The following is a 24,011-nucleotide window of genomic DNA, read 5'->3' on the forward strand; positions in this document are numbered from 1 at the left end:
CAGCAAGAACAATTTTTTCAGTCAATACTGTATATATTTAAAAAAAGGCAGACTACCACTTACTAAAAAAAGATTCAGTGATATTGTCATGTAAATTATGGAGAATCCCTAATATAAAACACTTTTCACCATCTCAATAACTATACAAAATTGTGCAGGAGACTGCTGTATGCAAATAAATAAATTGCTTATATAAATGGATTACTCGGTGTAAAAATCACTAAACCAACATTCATTTGCTTGCTGTAATCTTGGGAATTCATTATTCACATGTTTACTGCTGCTTCAAGCTCATGTATTTACACTCTGTAGCTTTGACAGATGCTTCTTCAAAAAAGCCTTCAAAGAAAAAAAATGAAAACTGAGTAACACTATCTCTAAAAATGATTCTGGCACTGCATGTTCTATTTTTTCAAGGCCTAAAAGACAAGAATTTCTGAAAAAGTTAACCACTTTGTGGCTTGGAATAGAACATGACCGAGTCCAGATATCTGATCTTAGTAATCTGATACACCTGATGGACACTTTCGAAACAACCCACAAGCACTTCACAAAAACCGTAAGAGCTCATAGAATCACAGAATGGTTTGGGTTGGAAGGGACCTTTAACGATCATCTAGTCCAACCCCCCTGTGTGGGCAAGGACATCCTTCACTAGATCAGTTTGATCTAAGCCCCATCCAACCTGACCTTGGAAACATCCAGTGATGGGGCATCCACGACTTCTCTGGGCAACGTGTTCCAGTGTCTCACCACTCTCACCATAAAATGCTTCCTCCTTATGCCCAAACTAAGCCTACCCTCTGCCAGTTTAAAACCATTACCCCTTGTCCTATCAGTACGGGCCCTGGTAAGATGTCTCCCTCCATCTTTCTTATAAGCCCCCTTTAAGTACTGAAAGGCTGCTATAAGGTCTCCCTGGAGCCTTCTCTTTTCCAGGCTGAACAACCCCAACTCTCTCTCAGTCTTTCTTCACAGGAGAGGTGCTCCAACCTTCTGATCACATTCGTGGCCCTCCTCTGGACCCACTCCAACAGGTCCATGTCCTTCTTTCACTGGGCACCCCAGAGCTGAATGCAGTACTCCAGGTGGGGTCTCACCAGAGCAGAGTACAGGGGCAGAATCCCCTCCCTCGACATGCTGGCCATGCTGCTTTTGATGCAGCCCAGGATATGGTTAGCTTTCTGGGCTGCGAGGACACATTGCCAGCTCATGTCCAATTTTTTATCCACCAGTATCCCCAATCCCTTCATCCCCCAGTCTGTACCAATACTGGGGATTGCCCCAACCTTGCACTTGGCCTTGTTGAACTTCATGAGGTTCACACAGGCGAACATTAGACATGACATTAACGTCTGCCCACAGAGAAAAGTTTGAGAGGTTCAAGGTCATTCTCTGCCCCTGTTCTTAACTGGCCAGAGACAAGCCAGCTATAGTCCAGACATCATACACCCATACTAGCATGGCCCTGTGCGTGGGATATCAGGTCCTTTGGGGAAATCAAGCCTTATTTCAGGGTTTATCAGCTCGCGGGTCATACACCACCAACACAGGGACCAATGCAGATTGATAAGTGGCCATCATCTCAGAGCATGGGCAAAGGACTGGGTTTGTCTGCAGCCACCAACACAGATGTGCATAAGATTTCACAAGGAGTTAGTAATTTTATGAGTAGGGGAAGATTATCCTTTGATAGGGGGTGATTTCCCTCAGCTCCTCAGAACCTCTCAATTCATTACTTACAAGTTGGCAGAGTATTAAAATAAATTACAAACCAAATAGCCTTTATTTGTTTGGGTTTAATTTTCTGGCATTTATGTAGGTCACCTCAAGATTCCTGTTCCTACAAATGACAGCAGTGAGCCAGAACACATGCACGTATTTCAAAAGACAATCTTCTATGTTCAGGAAAAATAAAAATATTTTTCATCATGCTATTCTGTCTTTGGTGACAATTCTTAAAAAGCTACTTTTATGCTCTGTATGACAACGTTGTCAGCACATTTAGCATCTAAGACAGGCTGATTATGATTAGGTTTGGTATTCTTGTGGAACCGCAACCGGCCACAAGCTTACCAGAAAACCCATCACCAAGTATATTCATAAAATGAGTTTTCTGTATGCATTGCCATGATGTTTCCCTGACAAGACTTGACAGCTACCTTGCAAAACCATAGGTTTTTTTCATATAATCTCTACCTGTAAGAAATGCTAGCTTTTAAAAACGTGTAAAAAATTAGAAAAAAAAACAGAAAAAAGAAAAAAAATCGGAATACAAAATTGAGTTACGCTACAAGAAGACAGCTAATGACTAAATACTGTTTCCTCTAACTAGTAAAAGAGAAAGAGTAAATAGTAAAAATCCGCTTAAATCCTGAACCCGCACCGAGGGAGATGGAGCCAGATGGAGCGGGGGGACCAGCCCAGCCCAGCCCAGCCCGCTCCCCGAGCAGTTCCTCCGTCCGCGGGGCAGCGCCTCGCGTGGGCCGGAGCCTGCCCGGGGCACCTCGGTCGAGCTGGAACCTTCCTTCGCCAGCACCACAGGACAGAGGGTCCGCCGAGCCCGCCAGGAGCGACCGCTCCCGCCTCCCGGCTCGGTGAACACCCGGGTCCCGCCCGCCACGTTCGCGCCCCATGGGCCCGGCGGCAGAGCCGGCCGCTCCCGCAGCGCGCCCGCAGGCAGCGCCCCGGCCGCCCCGCAGCCTCCGGCCGACCGCCACCGGCCCCGCTCCCGCAGGACGGGCCCAGACCGACCGGGAAGAAGCCGGCCAAGCCGCTGAGGACTCCCGGCGCTTTCGCTCGGACCGACCGCAGCGGGCCGGCGCCCCCCGCCCGCTCCTACCTGCCGGCAGCCCCGGAGCTCGGTCCCGGCGCTGAAGGCCGCACTGGCTCCGAGATGCTTCGCGTTACCCCTGACAACGGGGAGCGGCCCCAGCACGGAAACTGCCGACCTAGAGCCGAAGAGTCACGGAAACAGCCGAAGCGGTCCGCGGGCACGCCGGAGAGAGACGGAAAGTGCCGAGCGCAGCGGAGGGGCGGGCGCGCTCGGCCGCGGTGCCCAGCCGGCGGGTGCGGGCCGGCACTGGGCGTCCCGCTCTCTTCCCGAAGCCAGCAGCGACCGCTCCGGGTCGGCTCGCCTTCGCCCCCCGAACGGCGCCTGGGAGCGGTGGTCGGAGGGGCTGGAAGCACCGCTGCCCCCAGCCGGGCCCCAACCCCCCGACGGCCCCCCCCGAAGCACGTTACCGAAGGAGGGCTGCCCCTTCGCCGGGCTGCGCGGCAGGCCCCGCGCCCCGACCCACACCCTGCCCCTCGGCAGGGAAACCAGCAAACAACTGCGGGCACGGCCCCACCTCCCCCTTGGATACCCACCCTCGGGGCTCCGGCTGGTGAGACCCCTAATCATAACGGGCAGCTTTCAAGCACCGGTGGCTGTCTTCAGGATTTAGCAAATGAACCCATGAGGAACTTTTTCTAACACGGATGGCAGACTGTGCAGCTCCCCAGCTTCCTGGGAATCAAGATTCGATCACAAACTCTTCAGGTCCCTGAACACGTATTAAACACCCACTGCAACAGAGCCTGAGCCAACCGAAACGTAGTGAACAATAAATGCATGTTGTAACCGAATGTGATTATACAGCCTGGAGTTCATTGGCTCTTTCAGAGCTTTTGTGGGAAAAGGGATCTGGTAACTTCTTAAGACAGTGGCCAAGTTTTTCTAGTAACATCTAAGTGAAGATAGCCCCAACAAAGCCCTCCTGCTGCTCCCCCAGCACCCCTGGGTGCAGCAGGTACAGCCCAGGTCAGGGACAGCACAGCTCCATCTCCAGTCCTCAGTGGTGCTGGGCCTGCATTCAGCCTTAACAGCCAGGTTTACCCAAAGCGTTCAAAAGAGACAATTCAAGACCTAATCCTCATACCACTGTCAACTCCACAATCATTTGTAATTCCTCTCAAGTCACGACACTTCCACACAAAACAGATGAAAAGAGGCCATACCTCTAGTACAGCTGTGACCAACAGCTTCTGCGTCCACTAACTTACATTGACTCTGGCCACGTGTAACACCTTGTGTAATTTACATGGTGTTTCCCACTGCTTCCCTTTTCCAAATATACAGCAGTTACTGGGACCCTCCTGACAAAAAAAGCCCATCAGTTTTGTTAGCAAGTAGGAAAAAGTACTAGGTAAGAGGCAGACTGCATTAAAACATGCTGTATCTCTTCCCGAACTTAAAGATAGGCTTTAGGTAGGGAGGCAAAACACTGGCTTTAGATCTTCTTGCTACGAGCACAGCAACCCCCTCTAGAACAAATTGTTCTCTGAGCAGCAGAACTCAAAGTCCTGTTTTCTGTAGCTTTTTATCTCATGCTTTATCTTCTCCCTTACAAGGCATCAACTCTAACAAAGTCATTTATGGCATCTTTTCTTAGTGGATTCTTGGACATGTAATAACACCGTTAGCTCGCCCAGGTGCCACTCCCAGAGTTAGTAATTAATTTCTTGGCTCTGCCCAGCTGACTATTTTCACCAATTGTGCTCATAGTATTTTTGAGATCATCAGACTTGAAGCTGAGTGTTTGAGCAGACCATGCGGGCAGATACCTTGTTTTCTCAGACAATCAGGCTAATGAGGAAACTATTGCAACTACATAGTACAATCAAGTCAGAAATACATGGCCAGTAGGAGCTGCTAGAAATCGTCTAGTCTATCATCCCTTTCTGGGCTGGAATAAAAATAATCTAAAAAAACCCACTGACTGCCTCTGCTCAAGTGACCATTTTCACAGTTTTCATAATTGCCTGCTTCAATGTTACACAAAATTTTGCCCAATAACTAAACTACGTATCCCTACTTGTGCCAGCTTAGCTGGAAATTAAGTTCCCAGCCCTCCAATATTCAACAGAGAAGCCCTGCTGTAAAGGATTTATATACTGAATAAACAAATGAACAGGGGATCCTAAGATCTTCCCTCCTGAGTACTGCACTCATAAAAGATGCCTAACAGCTCTGAGTCTCTGTCGTGGTTTAACCCCAGCCAGCAACTAAACACCACGCAGCTGCTCACTCACTCCCCACCCACCCAGTGGGATGGGGGAGAAAATCGGGAAAAGAAGCAAAACCCGTGGGTTGAGATAAGAACGGTTTAATAGAACAGAAAAGAAGAAACTAATAATGATAATGATAACACTAATAAAATGACAACAGCAATAACGAAAGGATTGGAATGCACAAATGATGCGCAGTGCAATTGCTCACCACCCGCCGACCGACACCCAGCCAGTCCCCGAGCGGCGAATCCCTGCCCCCCCACTTCCCAGTTCCTATACTGGATGGGACGTCACATGGTATGGAATACACCGTTGGCCAGTTTGGGTCAGGTGCCCTGGCTGTGTCCTGTGCCAACTTCTTGTGCCCCTCCAGCTTTCTCGCTGGCTGGGCATGAGAAGCTGAAAAATCCTTGACTTTAGTCTAAACACTACTGAGCAACAACTGAAGACATCAGTGTTATCAACATTCTTCGCATACTGAACTCAAAACATAGCACTGTACCAGCTACTAGGAAGACAGTTAACTCTATCCCAGCTGAAACCAGGACAGTCTCTCAAGTCCCAGGACCAACAAAGAAGAGGCTTCAGCAGCGTAGTCGCACACAGTGCATTTTGTCCCTTCCTCTAAGGGCTTGACCTCAGATGCTGAGAAAAAAAAATGAAGTTGCATGATTAGGTGCTTCCTACTTAGTAAGCCATAAAGGATTAACAATAGAAGTCTGACCTTTGGTTTAAATCCTCTTACCTGAATGGGAAAGAACTGCTTTAGTAACACACAGATCACCTATTATAATTTGCCAGATTAAACAAGTTAAAGCCTTTTAAGAACAAACGAGTTATGAATGAAATGTAGTAGCTTCTAAGTAACCTAAAAGGAAAATACAGAACATCCACTATATTGGCGGCTTTTACATCTAAGGTCTTTGGAAAAGTATTTTCATGTTATAATTAGTTTATCATGCACATTAGATGCAAAATTAAAAACACCTCAACATAAAAGTATTAACTTTGTCCTTCTGTCAGACAGTTCTGCATTGCTTGCTCTATTTCTATTAGGCATGCAGTTTCTTATTCATACCTTAAAATACACAGGATGTGCAACAAATCCAAGTTAATGTTCTTGTCTGGTCCAGAAAACCATGGCAACAAACACTGAAATATTATTTGCATTTTGTATCTGTGCAGGTCTGCCAAAGCATGATCATGGATCCTCCCTATTAAAAAAGAACGAATGAAAGTTCAAGTGTCTTTTGACATCTCAACCTACCCCCTGCCTCTCAGCTCTTGTCCAACTCCTTTCCATTCAGTCTTTCTTTCACAAACATTTACACACATGAGCAATTTCACACCTTAACAGTCCACTTGAGGCAATGGGACTATTCAAGCATATAAAGTTATTTACATACAGAGAGAATGGAAACCTTCAACTCTGAGCTCCTTGGGGAACTGAACATACCTTCATGTCTCTTTGCAAAGCACCATGGAAATACATGGCACTGTAGATGCAGAATGCATCATTTCCTGTCAGGATCGTTAAATTTGGTTGTGGTCAAACCAAGTGGCAAAAATAAACCATATGATCTTGTGCTACATTATAACAAAACTGCAAAATAATCTCTCAAAAATCCCACTAATTAAGATGTAGATTTAAATGCAAAGCTCTACAGTAGAAACAAGAACAATAAGCAATTTGGCTCTTTTTTGTTTACAAATTGCATTTATAGCAATACACTTGGTTACTCACAGCTACGCTTTACAGCATATTTATAGTTGATGCAGAGCCCAAGGCATGTTCAAATTTAGCTCGCCTTCATAAGATAATTACTTGCAACACTCTCCATTGGAGCCCCATCTTCCAGAATTTAGATGCCATCATGAAGTTTAAATTCAGACATTGATTTCTAAGCTACAGCTCATGAAGATTTTCCTCAGAAGAAGAGGACTAAAGCAGCATTTCCTGCTGATACCCACAAAGTTTCAAGAAGAGGATGATCTAATATTCTTTCCACAAAGAATTTATCAAGGAAAAAAAAAATCTCACACAGTACCAGTTGAAAGATTTTTAGAAGTGATTCTTCCTAGTAGTTAACATGAAGTCAACACATTAAAGTATCAGAGAGCAGTCACTGGAAAACAGGCCAAAACATTAGGTTAGTAAATGAAATACAACACCCTTTAATTCTGTATATTAGTGAATAAAGCTTCTTAATCCTGGAAACAGTTTATTTAAAAAAAAAAAAAAATCCCACTTAAGGGTACCTATGCAAGTGCAACCTCTGCAAGACTAGAAGTTGTGAAGACACTAGGCCTTCCCAGGAGGTTTCACATTGATCCTTTCATGTATGTTATTTGTAACCTTTATAAACAACGAGGAACATATTAACATCTTAACTAGTAAGAAGCGAGCTGCTGGGCCAGCGAGCGCCTCAGCAGCACCCCAGGCCCCAGGCCCCCACTCAGCTCGGAGCCCCTCAGGAGCACGGCCGCCACGTTAGGCGGCCCGGCCTCCCACCAGCTGCAGCTGGCAGGTCCCCGGCATCGTCTTTCTCCTTAAGAACTGCTAAAACCAATACGAAACTCGCAAGAAATCGTGGGTTCTTTAGTCGCCACCAAGCCCAGGCTGCGAAGGGATGCTCGGCACCAAACCTGCGGCACAGTGAACCGCCTCCCCGCTGGACGCCCCAACACTGTCCCTGCCGGTTCCGAGGTCCGGCCCGGGAAAGCACAAGATGCTTCGGAGGAGAGCGGCCCCAGGGCTCCCCCTCACGCTCCGCCGGGCGTAAGGCACCGGGAGCAGCCGCCGCGATGCAGCTTCGCCGGGTAGCGAGCCCCCACACCGCAAGCCCGAGCTGGCCTGTACCACCGGACATCTCCGGGACAGGAGGTACGGCCACGGCGGGGGGGAGGGGGGACGGGACCCACACTGCTTTTACCGCCTGGCTAAGACCCAAACACGGGGGGCCGCGGGGGAGTCGCGAAGCGAACGAAGCAAAGCCGCAGCGCAGAACCTCGCCCCGATGCGCGCCCGAAGTCCACCCGGTGGAATCCTCCCTCCCGACTCCTCCCACGCCAGCCCCGTCCGGCAAAACCACCCCCTGCCCCCCCGGCAGGTTATAAATACAACGCCGCATGCAAATCAGCAGCTTTCTGACCAATGGAATCCTGGATCACGTCCAAGGGCCCCGGCTGTAGGGCCCGCGATTAGTTTTTCTTTTAGCCAATCAGCGGCCAGCTCTCGGGTTTCGTCTCGCCCTCTGACGGACACCGGCTGCCGCCTCTTCCTTTGCGCTAAGCTTTCGTCACCCGCCCCGCGCCGCGCTTTGTTTGGCTTGCGTGGGGGCCCGGCCCCGCCTTCCGTCTCGCTCCCGCTTGCCGCCAGCCAATGGGACGCCTTGTTTGGGGTCCTGGGGAGGGGAGCGCCGGCGCTCTCAGCTGGGCCCGCGCGCCGCGTCTTGCCCCGCCCCCTCGGCCCGGCGCAGGCTGACGAGGAAGCGGAACCGCCGCGGGCAGGAACCCCATCGCGGCCCGCTCTGCGGCCGAGTGCGGGGCCGGGGGCGACGGCGGAGCGACGGCCGAGCCCGGGGCGCCAGGGAGCCGCGGCTCCGGCCGGGGGCGTTGAGGCCCGACGGGGCGCCGGCGGTGCCGGGCCCGCGGCCGCGGTTTCGGAGGAGCCCGGGGAAGAGAGGTCGCCTCCCCGGCCGGGAGCGGGGGCTGCCGCCGCCAGCAAAGCTGGGAGGGCCGCGGGGGTCCGCGGTGGGCGTAGGGCGCGCCGGCCTCCTCCCGAGCTGGCGGGTCTGGGGCGCAGCCTGGGGGTGCCTGGGGCTGTGGGTGCCGGAAGACCCGAGGCAGCCGCCGGCGGGCGAGCTGGAGCGCGGAGCCTGCGCGGCGGCATTGATGCGGCAGGTGAGGCGCGGGACGGGGGATGGAGCCCGCCGCGGGGCGGAGGGGGCTGCTGGGGCGGGGGGGAGAAGCGGCGCTTTGGGGCCCCCGCGGGGCCCGCGTGTCCCTGGGGGGGCCCGGCCCGGCTCTCCCGTCCGCGCCGTCGATCGACGGGGTGTGGCGGCGCTGGGGTGTGCGGGGAAAGCGTCCCCTCGGAGGGGAGCTGGGCGTTTGTAGGAGGCAGAGTGAAGGGACGGCGACTAAGCGTGAAGGTCTAGAGGACCAAAGGGGTGAGGTTGAGGAGATTTTTTCCCTTTGGAAGAAAAAGGAAAAGCAGGGGCAGCGTGAAAAGGAAAGGAGATCGCAGCCGAAATGGGTAAACTGGGTGTGGGGCCCTGCCGGAGCGTTTAGGCAGGACGCTGTAAGGAGCCGGCTGTTGGGAAGTGGGGCAGGTGCTGGGATTTGCTGCCCTAGTCTTGTAAGTAACTGTCCCCAAGATGTGTTTCTTTGGTATCCCCCTACTAATTGTTGGGGGATGCCAGTGGATGCATCGTTTAATTTGCGGTAATAAAACTAAACATGAAATCAGGGAGATTTCAGCTGTGCTTAGGTGAAGTTTTTGAGCACAGACTGTCAGAGTTGGAAGATTTCTGTCCTCAAAATAACTGAAAACACTGCAGTTTTTGATGTGTGGAGAACAAGTTTGCGTCTGTAATTAGGGACCCTTCAGGTGAATGGTTAGCCAAGTTTTAATGTGAGTTTAGATCCACAGTTCAAATCAGTTTACTGAGCATTTGTAAAGAATGGAACGTTGCCCAACGTAATTCTGAATTGGTAGATTCGGTGGTTTAGCTCAAAATCATTAGAGGGAAAAGTATGATTTTAACAGTTGGAATACAGTCCATAAGCTGTAATCACACAAATTTGTATGCCATATAATGCTGATGCATCTTGTTTATTTTAAACCACGTTATTCTGGTGTCAGCCTAATCTGTAGTAACTGCATTCTTTATTTGTGATATTCAGAATATCCTTCTCTTGTTTTTTATCTTTTCCCTTAATTAAAGTTGGACTGTGGCTCCTGCTGTGGTGATAAGGCAGCTGCGTTGCAACTGCTACTTCTTTCTGTTTTGCTGTAAGTGGTTTCTTTCTTGGAAGTTGACTTCTTTTAGATATGGTGTCAGTAATATTTTTACACTCTTTAAGAAAAAAAAAAAAACAGTTGTTGGCTTTTAGCAGATAATACGGTTTAATGCCTTAAGCTTTTGTGTGTGTATCTGGTGTTTTGTTCCAACTATTTAAAAAGAACTTCAGAATTGAGAGGATTTGTGAAGTTAGATGCAGAGTGAGAGGTCATCCCTGGCAGCCGGTCCAAATGTCAGATTTGGAATTAAAGTTGTTTAGCGATGCCTCTCGGGAAGTCCGGGAGCAGTCCTCTAGCAAACGGTGTTTTAAAACTTTTTCGCTTGGCCAAGAGGTCGCAGCGTTGCCGGGAGTTGTGCGGTCCCCGTCGAGGCGAGGGGGGAAAAGCCGCTGCGGACGCCTGCAGAGATTGTCGCCCTTCCCATTGAAAAAAAAACAACAAAGGGGGTCGCGCTGATTTAAAAAAAAACAGCAAGAAAGCGGCTGGAAGCTGCTGTCGGAGCCAGTCAGGAGCGGCCGGCGGTGGGGAGCCGGGCCGTCTCCCGGCGCGGGCCGGTCCGCCCGGGCCGCCGGTGACAGGCGCCCGGCCCGCGGCGCGATGCTCTTCGCAGCGGCGGCAGCCGGGCCCGGGGCTGCCCCGCGGGGAGCGGCAGAGAGGTGCCGGGGCTCTGGCGGGCGTGGGGGCGGAGGGGGAGCTGGAAATCTCGGTAGCCTCGGCCAGTCCCAGCCCCAGAGAGAGAGACACACACACAGAGAGGAGGAGAAGCCGCCGCCGCATCTAGGAGCATGAACCCCCCCCCCGCGGCAGGTCGGATCGCCTCGGCTCCATGGTGAGGAGGAGGAAGAGCCCCCCTGGGCCCGAGGAGCCGCCGAAGGGGTAGGATGGGGGGCGAGCAGCCGGCCCGGCCCGGCCGGGCCGCGCTGCCCCGCTCCGCTCCGCCGGGCTCGGCGGCTGCCTTTCCTCTCGGCGGCTGTCGAGCGCTTCCACACGCCCGAGTTTGGCTGGGCGATTTCTCCGCCAAAGGCGCCCCGAACCCCTTCGGGAGGGTGCCGGAGGGCTGCCGGGGGAGCCCGGCTGCCTTTTGGGCCGGTTTGGGGGGGGTTCGGGGGGGGCTTTCCCCCTCCCGCCCGCGGCACAGGTTGTTGGGTCGGGACAGCAAACGAAAGGGGATTTAGTAACAAACAACGGCGGCCATGTTGAGAGGAATTTCTGCAGCTAAACTTCTCCCCTCTCAGCCCAGGGATTTCTCTCCCTCTCTGGGGGGCTCCCTGGCCTGACTTTGTGCCCCCCCCTTTTCTCTCTCTCCTCCCCAACAGGATGACAGTGAAACTGGGAGAGAGCAGCGGGGAGGAAGGGGTGAAAAAGCTGGGCAAGAGAGCAGGAGGAGATGAGGAGTCCCTGGAAGAAGAAGGGGCAGGAGGAGGAGGAGAGGCAGCTCCAGGCAGCAGCAGCACAAAGAAAGAAGAGAAGATTATTAACAACAACACTAACAGCAGCCCCCCACCGAACCCCAGCTTATCGCAGGCCCCAGCCTCCCTCCAGCCCTCCCACAGCCAGGACCAGCATCATTTTCTCAGGTCCAGCGTCAGACCTCAGAGCAAGAGGCTGAAGAAGGATCCCCAGGCATCCTCTTCAGTTGGCAGCAGCACTGCTGCAAAAGGCAAAGGTACTGTATTTTGGCACCCTTAAAACATGTGGGCAAGGGGGGTGGCGGGGGGGTGGGGGGAGTCACCTGTGGGTTTGGGGGTTGTCATTCTCCTCCTGTAGATGCCATCTTTTGTTTGTTTTGGGGGAAGGTGGTTTGGGGCTTCTTTCTCACAGTAGCTGAAATCTTCTTTGTGTCCCAAGGCTTCATCTTCTCTGCTGCCCACTGTCCTCTTTGCACTTGCAGAAATGGGGGGTTTGGATGTGTCTGTGGAGGAGGAAGAAATCTCCATTATTGAAGCAAACCTTTAATTCCTGCATTTCATCTCTCTTGAGTTTTAGGAAATTCCTGTATTTTGGTTAGGAAATTAGACTCTAGCTAGCTGTGTAATCAGGTGGCTGCACTCTGAATTCTGTTCTTGGATAATAACAAAATACTCACTGGGCGCTAGTTAAAAAAGGAAAAAAAACAACCCACAAGACATTAGTGATTTCCTGCAGTTATTTCTATGACCGTTTTACCCCCAAAAACTGTTTTGGAAACAGCTATGAAATACACATACTGACATACTTGTTTCTAAGGTTTTGTGTGTCCTGCATTACTGTTTGAGAACAGTTTGGACATTTTCATGGAATTTGAGTTTTTATTAAGATTGTTTTGTATACATCTGACTGTCTGTATGTACATACATGAATATACACATGCTTTTTCACTTTACATTGTAGATAAGAATTCGGTTTTTTTCAAAGCTGTTTCTTGCTTGAGTAGCTAGAAGACAGCAGGGATGTTGGAATATCTTGGTGCTATGGTGTGTGCTCAGCAGTTACTGGATGACACCTGGCACTGTAGTTGAGCTGTACTTGAGACTTATTTTGGATAATTTGTGCAAAAGTACGCAAGTGTTATTTTCTGTTAACTTTTGAGGAAAACAACACTCGGAGATGCCTTCAACATTTGAAATGACAAAGTTTACTCTTGTCTGCTAATCTGAAATAAAACTCCGCGTAGCATAAATGTGTCTTGGAGATTACCTCACTCTTTGGTCCATTACAGTGGTATGTGCATGCTGGACATTAGGTGAACATTACGAATTATGGTAGTTTTGTGTTATAGTAATAAAGCAGTGGAAATCATGATATTTTAGTCATTGCCATATCACGAAAAAATTCTTGAACTTGGTTGCTTGACAGTTTATATAGTTGACTAAAGTATTTTTTAATACCTTAGTAAGTCATCTTTAATCTCTTAAACCTTTTGGTTTAAGTTAAAAGCTCCTGTGTGTGATGTTGGAGGATAGAACAGAAGGGCCTTTGTAATTTTTCTCCCAGTTGCATTAAACCAAATAAAAAACCAGATGGAATACCCAGAAATGTTTAGCTACAGATAATTATTTCAAGGGTGGTAAATAGTATTAAATACAAGGAGGTGTTTCTTTGGAATATGTGTTGTCCGTGATTGACAAGTCAAATATATGCATTTGAAATTATTCCATTGCTTTGAAAGTGTATGCACGTGTGAACAAAGTACATGTATCTTCGTGTACGTGTATATTCACGTTTGTATATTTGTACGTAAACATTCATTTCCAATTCTAGAGCAGCAGAACGATTTTTAACTAGGTGTATCAACACAATTGAAAAGCAAACTTAGTTTATTTTGCAATTCAGATCCCAAAATAACCCTAATAAAATTATATACAGAATGGAAAATATTATTTCAATAATTGGTCATAGATAGATAGTGCTTGTAATTGCTGTACCTGACTATGTTGTCAGGTTTGGGGAAACTTCTTAAATCATTGGGGGTGACAGTCGGTGGTAGAATTATGGTTATGCTTTCACTTTTTGAATTGTAAGACCAGCCACAGCTCTGCCTGGCTAGTTTTGAAGTGAATGCATTGAAGTTGGTTTCTCTGATACAGTTGAGATTATAACTGTCAGATCTTGGAGAACAGGGCCACAGAGTGGGATCTTTTCTAATTTGAGTTCTTTACGTTCAGGGATGCATACTGAGAGGTTTTCCAGGCTTGTCTGAATTTTCCCTAATGGAATGTCTTGTGATCAGAATTTACAGGGCTTTGCATTCTAAATGAAGTGTCTCACAGAGCTAGCTTCCAATAGAGAACTAATTGAAGGGTGAAGATTACTAATAAAGGTTGAACTTAAATCCTTCCATTTGCTCTCCTACCAACTTTCTCCTCCCCCTCTAAGTAAAAAAATGATAAAAGGCTTGAATGCATGTGCTTTGGATCAGCTCTGAAATCTAGAACCTTTTCCATTTTGCATGTCACAGTCAAGGTGATAGCTGCAAAGGAAATTTTAACATTGGCCAGCAGGAGTGGCTAGACCACACTTATACTTGGTCCAGTGGAACCAGAAACTTGTTTTTGTCATTGTCTTTCAATAATGCTTTGTAACCCTTAAAATTTTATTAAAGTGGTCCTGCTTTTACAATCTGTGTATTCTAAAGTGAAAACTCTTTCAAAGGCTATTATTAAGGAGGGTAATCAATAAACTTAATTTCTTTCAAATTATAGTTAGTCAGCAGGCATTGGCTTGCTATGTCCTAATCGTGCCTTTAAAAGAGTTTTGAAAGTAGAATTTTTTTTCTGTCGCAGATCTGTTTTTACTTTTGGCATCTGTGCTTTTAGGGTGCTTCTTTGTAGCAGACAAATTATTGATAAAGTAGACTTTACTGTAAACTGTAGGAAGAGTTTGCCCACTCAGCAGCTGCTGACTTTTCAACTTTACCTTACTATGGTTCAGGGAAGATTGTTAATAGTAATTCTCAAGTTCTGCCTAGTAGAATGTATAAATGTATTGCTAAATTTCAGATTACCCTGACGTAATCTTTCATTGGATCTCTGGAGTCTGTCTCTTGTCTTTTGTGTACTGAGTTGCACTTTTGAATTTAGGGCAAAAATTACATAGAAAGTAGCATAGTAAAAGGAAGTTTGAAAACTTTCACTTAAATAGCCAATCCATTTTGAATTGCTGAAGGGTTTATCAAATTTCCTGCACAAATATCTAAATCTGTGCATTTTTTTTAGAATTATTATTATTATCTTATTTTAAAATGCTGGTCATCTTTTTATTGTATTTTCAAGTTTGTAGTCTACACCTCAACCAATGCACGCCTTTTGAAGTATGAATGCTTGGAAGTAAGTCTTAAAGTAACTTGCATGAAATCCGAGGAGGAACTTGAAGGAGTAGTGGGGTGGAGGCAGTTTATGATGAGAGTTTAAAAGCAGGGAGGTTTGTTGAGGGAGAGGAAGCAGACCAGTATAAGGTTGCTGAAAAAGAGGGATTTCTGAGAGTTTAGTTCTCAAATACAAATAAGCCACATGGTTGCCGAGCACAGGTTTTAAGGTGTGTTTTGGGGCTTTTTTCCATGAAACGAGAGTGGTTAGAATATGCATGTATATGTTGTGACCACATTGGTAAAAGCAAATGTGGAATACATTGCAATCATGTGCTGTAGATTTAGTTTGAACTAGAGTGTTCCCATTTCCGTGTTTTTATCCATTTGCTGAATGCAGAATGAAGTCAGAAGGAAATAGTAAGAAAGTCTGATGGCAGTGAGCTGAAGCTTGAAGATGTCTTTCATGCCGTTACTCTAGATTTATTCACAAAATGTGTAGAATGGCCCAAACAAGTATTTGGATTTGTTTTGCAGTAATAAGGAGTTCTTTCTTGAAAAAAGAATTATTCAGCTGAAAGCGTGAATTGCATTAAAATGTTCCATCTTTTGGCATTGTATAAAACTCGCAAGAAGGCAGTCCAGTTTGTTTCAGCCCACCAAAGTTGCATGTCCCATAGCATGTGGATTAAATTAACTATGGTCCTCTCCTGTGGAGAGGTTGTATATAACAAGATACCCGGTGTATGTACTTACAATACAATTTTACTGTATCTTCCCAAATTTTTATGCTGCAGAATGTATCGTAACCTTCATTTGAAATGTCATTCCTCCAGCATTATTTCTCTAAGGCATAAACAACTGTTTAAAAACTACTGGCATGCTCCCTTGTTCTAATATTCTTTTTAATTCTGTCCATCTCATTTGCACTTGGTACTTTTCCTTCCATCTTACTCTGACGTGCTTTCATTCGTTCTTTGCCCTCCCATTTATCCCAGTTCTCCCACCCTGCCTTTGAAAGTGGCTCAGGACCAGAACTCCACAGTATCTCATCCCGCACCACAAGAGGAGGATTTTTTTCCTGTCCCCTGTGCAGTAGGTACTGAACTTTGAGCAGGGCTGCACAACCATGTGCTTTAGGTGGAACTTCACACTAGGCATTATGGGTGTTTCTGATGGAAGAGCAAGAGAATAATGATTTATTGGGGGAGTAAACAAATTTATAATAAACCCTGTTTATTTTTTACAGCTGTGCTTGGTTAGTTCAGATAGTGCTGCATTTGGTAGCTTAAATATATACTGTCCGTAGAAAAGCAAGCCTTCAGTATAGTTTTGTTCATAGACTCCTGTTGATAATTGACACTGTATATGTTTAAACACATTCAACTACATCTTGGTTGTGCAAATCTTCTAAATAATAAGAGGTAGAAGAAGCTAGACTGTCTGTATCCTTGTAGGACAGTTACCTGTTGTGTTTAAAACTTTGGATGTTAATTCATAACAAGAACACTATATGGTATAACCGTGCAATATGGCATAAGCTGTCCTAGACTTATCCTTCTTAGGAGTCCATGCTATTTACTGTGGAGGCATAAAAGGTAGAAATTTGTTTTCCAGTTACAATGTTAGTACTCAAAATGAAGCATCGGCTTGCAGGGAATGTGGATGTGGTCCAGTCCAGTGGTTGAGTGATGCAGGATAAGTCGACAGAGTGAGAATGACCATCTTGTCTTTGTCTTGTCTGCAGTGTTCTCGTTTTATAAATGATTTTACTTAGAACTAGCACCTAAGCAGATTATTAGAGTAAGCCCCCTTCCTCTCTCTGAAGTTTTAAATAATCTATTGTTGGGAATTACTGATCATCATCACCTGTCATTAGTGAGGGGGATGTCCTCGATAGAACTGATCTGTTCATTTAATCTTTTACGTACAACTAAGAGGAAGTCTACTGAACTTTATATAGTCTTATTAGAATTTGAAGTCCTCACTGATACTTTTGCTTCTTATGCTTTTTAATAATGAAAACTTCATGTGTACCTTGATAAGATCTGAACTTTAGGCAGCCACCCAAAAAACAAAACCCCCAGACCCCACAAACCTAGTTCCTCTAAATGGTTTCTCAGAAAGTTAGAGGTCTCTGATCAGAATAGTAACTCTGGCATAGAATCCTGTACCTGTCTCTTGATAAAGGACGTCTTTTTTGGGAGCTAGTAGCAGCAGGAGATGGTAGGTTGAGATTGAGGACTGGTGTGTTTGAGTTCCCCCTTCTTGACTGAAGATTTTATCTATAAAGATCTGTATTTCTTTACCATGCAAATTGTGATATTCCAATCTCTCATTTGCAAAATAAAGCAGCAATTTTTTGTCTTAAAATTGTTGGTTTTCTTCTCAGCCATCTATTAAAGTGCTCAGGTTTTTCTTATGGTTTCCTTTTTCATACAGAATTTACCTTCACAGTACCAGAATTAAATTGCTTAACTTTCAGTTATCAGTGGTTGATGAAGGTTTTGGGAAATAGAAAAGCTGTTTATTTGAGAAGTTGTTTTTAAGTGCATTTTCTTCTAGATGTCCAATTCTTTTTCATGTTTTGCCTTACGTGCTTCCCTGTGGTGACAGTAATTTTCTTTGAAAGTGTCAAATAGTCATTCCTAGAAATAAAAGAAACATTAACATAAAAATGGTCACAATGTCATATTTTATATCAACTAAATATTTATTGTACGCAGGAAAAAAATGTACTTTCACACATTGTACTCTCTTCCAGGTTTGATTTCAAATGTTATTTGTTACTTGACCAAACAGCTTTTTTAGGATCTGGAGAAATATGGTTTTGTCCTCCAAAGGAGTTACTTTCAAATTGCAACTGAATAGTTACAGTTAAGATTTACATACAAGTCTTTCAAATCTCTAAAGCATAGTAAGCCTATAACAGTTGATTCTTCTGGTACTCTTTTTAAAGTAATATTTGGATTATCAAACTGGGATATCCTGGTTCTTGAGCGAGAGAGAGAGAGAGGTGTGTGTGTGTATAAACACTGAGTTTGTCAGGTAAACAAACTGTTTAATATAATTAAATTTTAAAAGATAACTGAACTTTTTAAGCCTAAATATGAAAGACAACTGTGCTAATGTGTGTAAAAGTTTGGGAAACTAGCTGGGACTGCTGTATTGTACAAACTGGATTTATAAGCAAATAAACTAAGGCAAGCCAATTTATCATGAGATAAAACACAAAACATAAAGGAGAGTAACCAGAAAAATGGAAATGGTAATAAGCATTCTTTATAATGAGCAATGTATGTTTAATGTTAAAAGGCTTCTGTTTTATTAAGTACACACCTGCATTGATAAGGGCAGTCAAATCTAAATAATACTTCGTAGCAAAATTGAAGAGACTATATTTTGGAAATGTAAGTTACTGAGAATGGTTACATTTTCATGGAAAAAAACCGAGTGCACTTTTTGGGAGGTCTCCCTGGTTTCTGGATTTAACATTCTGATAATCTGTTAGTGTCAAACCAAGCATGTTTGGTTTGATTTCTGTTGTGAATAAATCACAGGTTTAAGGTGAGTTGATAATGTTTTTTCTGATTAAAATGTCTTTGAAAGACTAATACTTTCAAAGGCGGTTAAAAAAAAGAAAAAAAAGGGAGGCTTTTTCTTCTGAATTAAGGTGAGGGAATGGAATCTTACTGCATTATGTGTAGCTCTCACCTTCCTGCAGTTTCTCCACCCCATTTTCTTCTCTGTCCCCTACTTGAATAAACAGCAAATTCTCTTAGTTCCATCAGGTTTTATTCTCATTATAGTATTTCCAATCTTTGTATTTTTTTTCTGATCCATGTTTTTTTGGGGTGTTGGTAACTGTCAAAGGTACAATCAAGATTGCACTTCTGTGCCTTTTTTCCAAAAGCCACACCAGGATTTGGGGAAGGAGAAGGGGTTAGGACTTGCTGTCCTTTGGATACCTTGAATTATCCTAGATGGGCTAAGTGTCAGAGAGGGTGCTCCTTAGTCTGAGGATCAGATTCTTGAGAATGCTGATCCATTGTCATGTGATGAACTAAAGTAGACATCTTTCAGGCCTTTCATTACCGCAGCTATTTTGGAGGCAATAGGATCAAGACCAAAGACAAGGATATGAAATTGTGTATATTTTCTCACAGCTATTAGTTTGCTTTATTGGTCACATCAATGTTCAGCATTGCTCAGAAGTTCCCCTCAGCTGCAGAGGGGCAACTGCAGAGCACACCAGTGTATAAGCGTCAGAGAGTGTGTTGTCTTTAGAGGTTGCTTTGGTATATTCCTGCTTATCTGTCTCTGGAAATACAAAATTAAGCCATCGAAACCTTCCCCTTGTTATTTGCTCTTTGAGATTTTATTTCTTTAAAACAAACCTTGTTATTTGCCTATTGTATTTCAGGTGAAATATCTTGGGGGAAAAAAATGATATAGATGAGAGCGGTGAAGGAGGAGTAAATTGAGTTCCTCCCTTATCGCTATCCATGAATCTTCCTCTTGGTTTGATACTCACTCTGGTCATGTTTTTTTGCAGCAGCAGATAATGGAGGGACTGCATCTGGTGGCACATCAGGAATTCCTCCCAACAATCCTGCTGGGAATTCCAAGTCGGCGGCAAGGAACCTGGGCTCCTCGGCTGGAGAGAAGGAGGAAGGAAAGAAGGTCAGACGGCAGTGGGAATCGTGGAGCACAGAGGACAAAAATACTTTCTTCGAGGGACTGTATGAGGTACATGTAGAGGAAAACAGCAAGCTTAGATGGCTTCATTTAGTATCTGGATATTCCTAAAGAAGGTTGATTGAATGCAGATTTGCAGGAACAAAATGCATACGTACACATATACATTTGTTTGTCTATGCATATGTGCCTATATAGTTGGCTGTAAACCAGCTGTCAATCACAGGCACATTTCAAAAGTGTCACGCTTTTTTTTTTGTTTTGAAATACACAGGAAATATTTGTGAGTTTTATTCATGAATGTTTATAATAATTTCAGTTATTTTTCAATTATGGTTCTGTTTTAAATGAGAAATAAATAAGTAATGTCCCCATCTCAACTTTCAAAAGCAACACACTTAGGCTGTAATATTACCAAACAAGAAAATATGTCCTATTCTAATAAGAATTGTAGGCACTGTGTTTAGTCTTTCACCATGAAAAGGTTTGAGCCAGTTCAGTACTAGTGCTGAGAGACAAAGAAATTTAGATCATCTTATCTTTTATCTCATATGATGTGTATGATGTATTCCTGGTTGTCCTGTTCCTATGATTATTTTAAGAGCACTTCTGTTATGAAAATACATATTAAAGGTGTAAGCAAAAGCAGCAGTGGTGGGTTTTCTTTGCATGTGTGCATCTTTTTAAAAATATTTTTTTTAGTGGTAGGCATAATTCACATGTATATGTTTTGTGGACAAAACGAACACTTAAACGCTGTTTTCTTTTTTTAACTCCTCTGACTTGCAGTAATGTTTGTGGGAACCATGTAATTTTTAAGTCCCTTCATCGCTCAAAGAAAGTGTAACATGTTGGGGTTTTTTTTGAATGCTGAGGAAAAAGTTCAAAAATTTGCTCTAAGGTGGGTTTGGGACTCTGTTTGGTCCCCCACTTCCATTCATTTTGTGTCACTACCTTTCAAAAGAGGTTTTCACCTTTTTTTTTTTTTTTTTTTTATTTAAATCAGTTCCAGCATTTTGAATACTAAGAAATTTTGTGATAGCAGGAGTTCAATGATAATGTATATAAAATTAAATTTTCCTCTTTTGAACTCCAAGGATTTTATAGGAATTGGCTAGTTTTAAAAGGGATACTTAGATGTCTCATTTTTATTTTTGCCCTGAGAATAAACTTCTGAATGACCTACAGTGTAAAAATGTGTTTTCTGTAAGAAGTTTTTTATTTTTGTTTTTTTAAAAATACAATATTTTCCTTCATTATTTGAAACTCAAATTTTGTACTTCTAATAACTGGAACGTGAAATTCACTGTAAATAAAAGTGAAGCTGTTAAATATAATAAGCTTTTCATTCACCTTAGTCAGAAATGGAGGTAGGAGGGAGAAGGGGGGAAAATAGAGGAAAGTAAAGAAAGCTAAGTGAGAAAGTTGGTATTTTCAGTTCTGCTACTTACCACATTTACAAGTAAAGTGGTTTGTTTGGGTTTTTTTAAGTTTGCTAGCAACTTGCAGTTTCTATTTTGAAACAGTTCAAGAAATTGGAAAGTAATTTATTTGACATCTATAATGCATTTTATATAAAATAAAGGAAACCAGTGTCATCCTTTTGCTGTTGAGTTCTGATACCCAAGAATTTTGTTTATGACCAGTGAAATCTAATTTCCCACAAAGAACCCCAAAGTCCCTCATGTTGTTTGAGTTGTCTTATGACAAGATTCAAGTTTGGGTTTGAGTATTTGGATTTGTTTTATTTTTTCCTTAGCATGGGAAGGACTTTGAAGCCATCCAGAACAACATTGCCCTGAAATACAAGAAGAAAGGCAAACCAGCAAGCATGGTGAAGAATAAGGAACAGGTCCGCCATTTCTACTACCGCACCTGGCACAAGATCTCAAAGTACATTGACTTTGATAATGGTTAGTATGCAATGAAATGGGCTTAGGATAGAGCTCACAGTCTTGTGAGGGTTGGAGTCCTGCCTTTTAGTGCTGTCAGGGAGGGTAGGAATGGTGGAGATGAGAAAATAAATACTGAATAGGCTGTCTTTGAACATGTCTTATTTTCGTTAGCATGGCCGTACTGTGGTTCATGTTTTTTGAAAAATACTTCTCAAAAACTAGTATTTGTATCACTGCTTTTATATGAATTCACCACACCATAATAAATGCTGATCCTACTATTAATATTAGGGAAAAGCCAGATTCAAGAAAATGTTTTTCTATTCTCAAGAACACACCTTTGAGGACAGTTGCCTAAATGTTAGTCAGGCATGACTTTATTGAGCAAATTGACTCCAGCACTGCTTTGCACTTCTTGGGGGAAGGTAGAAATAAATAGTCTGATGTAAGTGTAAATGGTGAAATACTTGTTCACACTTCAAATAAGCCTGAAATTGTATCGTTGGTTCAGTAACTTAGGATTCCCGGTGCCATATTCCCCTCTTTCCATTCTTTTCTCTCCTTCCCCATCTTGTTGAGCAAAAAGGAAATTGGGAAGTCATATGAACTGCTAGTGGTATTTTGTAAAAATAATAGTAATATATGATAATTGGTAGTTGATTTTTATCAAATGCGTACTATTCAGTAGCAGGCAGTGAGAATTCAAGTCAATTTGTGGGTAGCCTAATCTGAATAGCGAGTTAAATCTATTTCAGAGCGAACCGATTTTACTAAGACCCAGTTCTTTAGACTTTTTTTAAGGTATGAAGAATGTCAGTTCTCCCATTAGCTTGTTGATTAAATAAAGATCTCCAGGGCTTTCCTGTCCTTCTGATGCTATATTCTAAGTTGCATAAATCATGGCAGTTTCATGGTGGTTGAAATTTTTGGTCTTTAAAGAACTCTCCTTAACATCAGCAAAGATTTGCATAGTAAATTAAATCTATACGATTTGTGGCCAGAGCCTCTCAAATTAAAAATAAGTCATTAATGAGAAATGGATATGACTAGAAAAAAGCTGAAGGAATGCAAACATAGTGTATAATGTAGTCTCTTTATGAAATTGTTTTGTCTGTTCCTGAGATTAGGTTATCTAAAGGAGGAGTCACACATGTAAAATACCTGTCATAAGGTGTATTTTTGAGTTCCGTTTTCAAAACAAGACAGCATTTTAAGGTGAAACAAGTCATTAGTATTTTACTTAAAAACAAATGTTACAGCAAACACAGCATGGAAGTACTTTAAAAAAAACAAAGTCATGGAGGAACTTCATCTGTTTTCTGGCTAATGTACAGTTCTGTGTCTATACCTCTAAGGTCTGAAATCTCATTGGCTGAAGGAATTTAAGAATTAGTGCAGTAGTTTGATTAGCTTTAGTATTGGTAGAAATACGTAGGGCTGGATTTTGAAATTAAATGAGTCTGCAAGTCAGAGAGAACTGAATTCTTGACGAATAGACAAGAATAAATATTTTCATCTGATTTGTAAACCACAAGACTGTCTTTCCTTGCTGTCATAGATATTTAGATCTATTAGCAATATTAATCTGCACTTCGTGGTGTTGATGAGAAAGGAGAAAAAAAAACTTGTTGAATAAAATATGTGCAATTCTTCATATGAAAATTTAGAATCTAGAATTTGCATTAAATCTCCCAGATGCATTCATGTGCCCAGAAGACATTCTCTGTCTTCTGGAAAATTCAGTCCTACTTCTTAATTTTCATATAAGGACAGTTCTGTATGTGTTTTCTTGGGGGCATCTGGACATTTCCTTTAGAAACTGTAAACAGTTAAGTGATATTAGAGTTAGCTTTATTATGAATTAGCTTTATTTTGCATATTGAACTGTTGTGTATTTGTTTAAATTCTGTGGAAGATGTTTTGGTTTTTCTGTAATCTAAGAAATGTTGCATTTCCCAGATTTAAGTCACCAAAAGGAAATTGGTGAACCTATGTCTTTATAGTGTTTCTTGAAACAGAACTTAGTCTTACCATCGATGTTTGTCTCATCATTGAAAATACAAATTATCTCATTTTCAATGTTGAAATGAGTATCTGCAATGTAGCTGTGTATGAGTATCTGCAAGCTGTATCTCACTTAAACCTTTTCTGCTTTTCAGTGTTTTCTCAAGGGCTGAAAAAATCCTCACTGGAGCTTTATGGCTTAATCTGCTATGGGGAACTAAGGAAAAAGATCGGGGGATGTGAGTATGAATGACATAAAATTATTTTTATATGGTAGAATCAGAAGCGTCTACCCTTGAAGTTGGCAATGTCTAGTACAGTTTCACTTTTGAGTTATTCAGAATCTGTATTCATTGCATTCTATTGCAGTAATCTGTGGTACTGCTTTTTCATTAAATGTATTTCTTTTTTAAAGACCTTCTTAGTCTGTTGCATTAGTCCCCTTTTTCTTTGACATTTCTTTAGCTTTTGCTATCTGTGGAATGCAGTGCATGTAATACCCACAGATGACAGGTAAATGTATACGCAGCTTAGATTATCTGTCTATTTTATTGTT

At 43.6% G+C, this 24,011-nt stretch overlaps 1 protein-coding gene across 5 annotated transcripts in view; it reads left to right on the forward strand.

Moving 5' to 3' along the window:
- Positions 1–8,602: 8,602 nt before the first annotated feature.
- The window catches only part of CRAMP1 (cramped chromatin regulator homolog 1), a 51,129-nt gene continuing 35,720 nt past the window's right edge, over positions 8,603–24,011 (forward strand). For 2 of the 5 annotated variants that reach the window (XR_008232821.1, XM_052772836.1), the window contains exons 1-5: positions 10,714–10,904; positions 11,392–11,741; positions 19,414–19,607; positions 21,316–21,469; positions 23,611–23,694. Coding sequence is in view for 4 of the 5 variants with exons in the window: in XM_052772836.1 (XP_052628796.1) it covers positions 10,861–10,904; positions 11,392–11,741; positions 19,414–19,607; positions 21,316–21,469; positions 23,611–23,694 (826 nt within the window). In the remaining variant the exon portion in view is untranslated. Of the gene's footprint in view, positions 8,956–10,713; positions 10,905–11,391; positions 11,742–19,413; positions 19,608–21,315; positions 21,470–23,610; positions 23,695–24,011 lie in introns of those variants that run through there. The other 3 variants (XM_052772837.1, XM_052772835.1, XM_052772834.1) reach the window with 3 other exon arrangements.

The sequence above is a fragment of the Harpia harpyja genome, chromosome 21, assembly GCF_026419915.1.
Source record: "Harpia harpyja isolate bHarHar1 chromosome 21, bHarHar1 primary haplotype, whole genome shotgun sequence".
NCBI classification, from domain to species: domain Eukaryota; kingdom Metazoa; phylum Chordata; class Aves; order Accipitriformes; family Accipitridae; genus Harpia; species Harpia harpyja.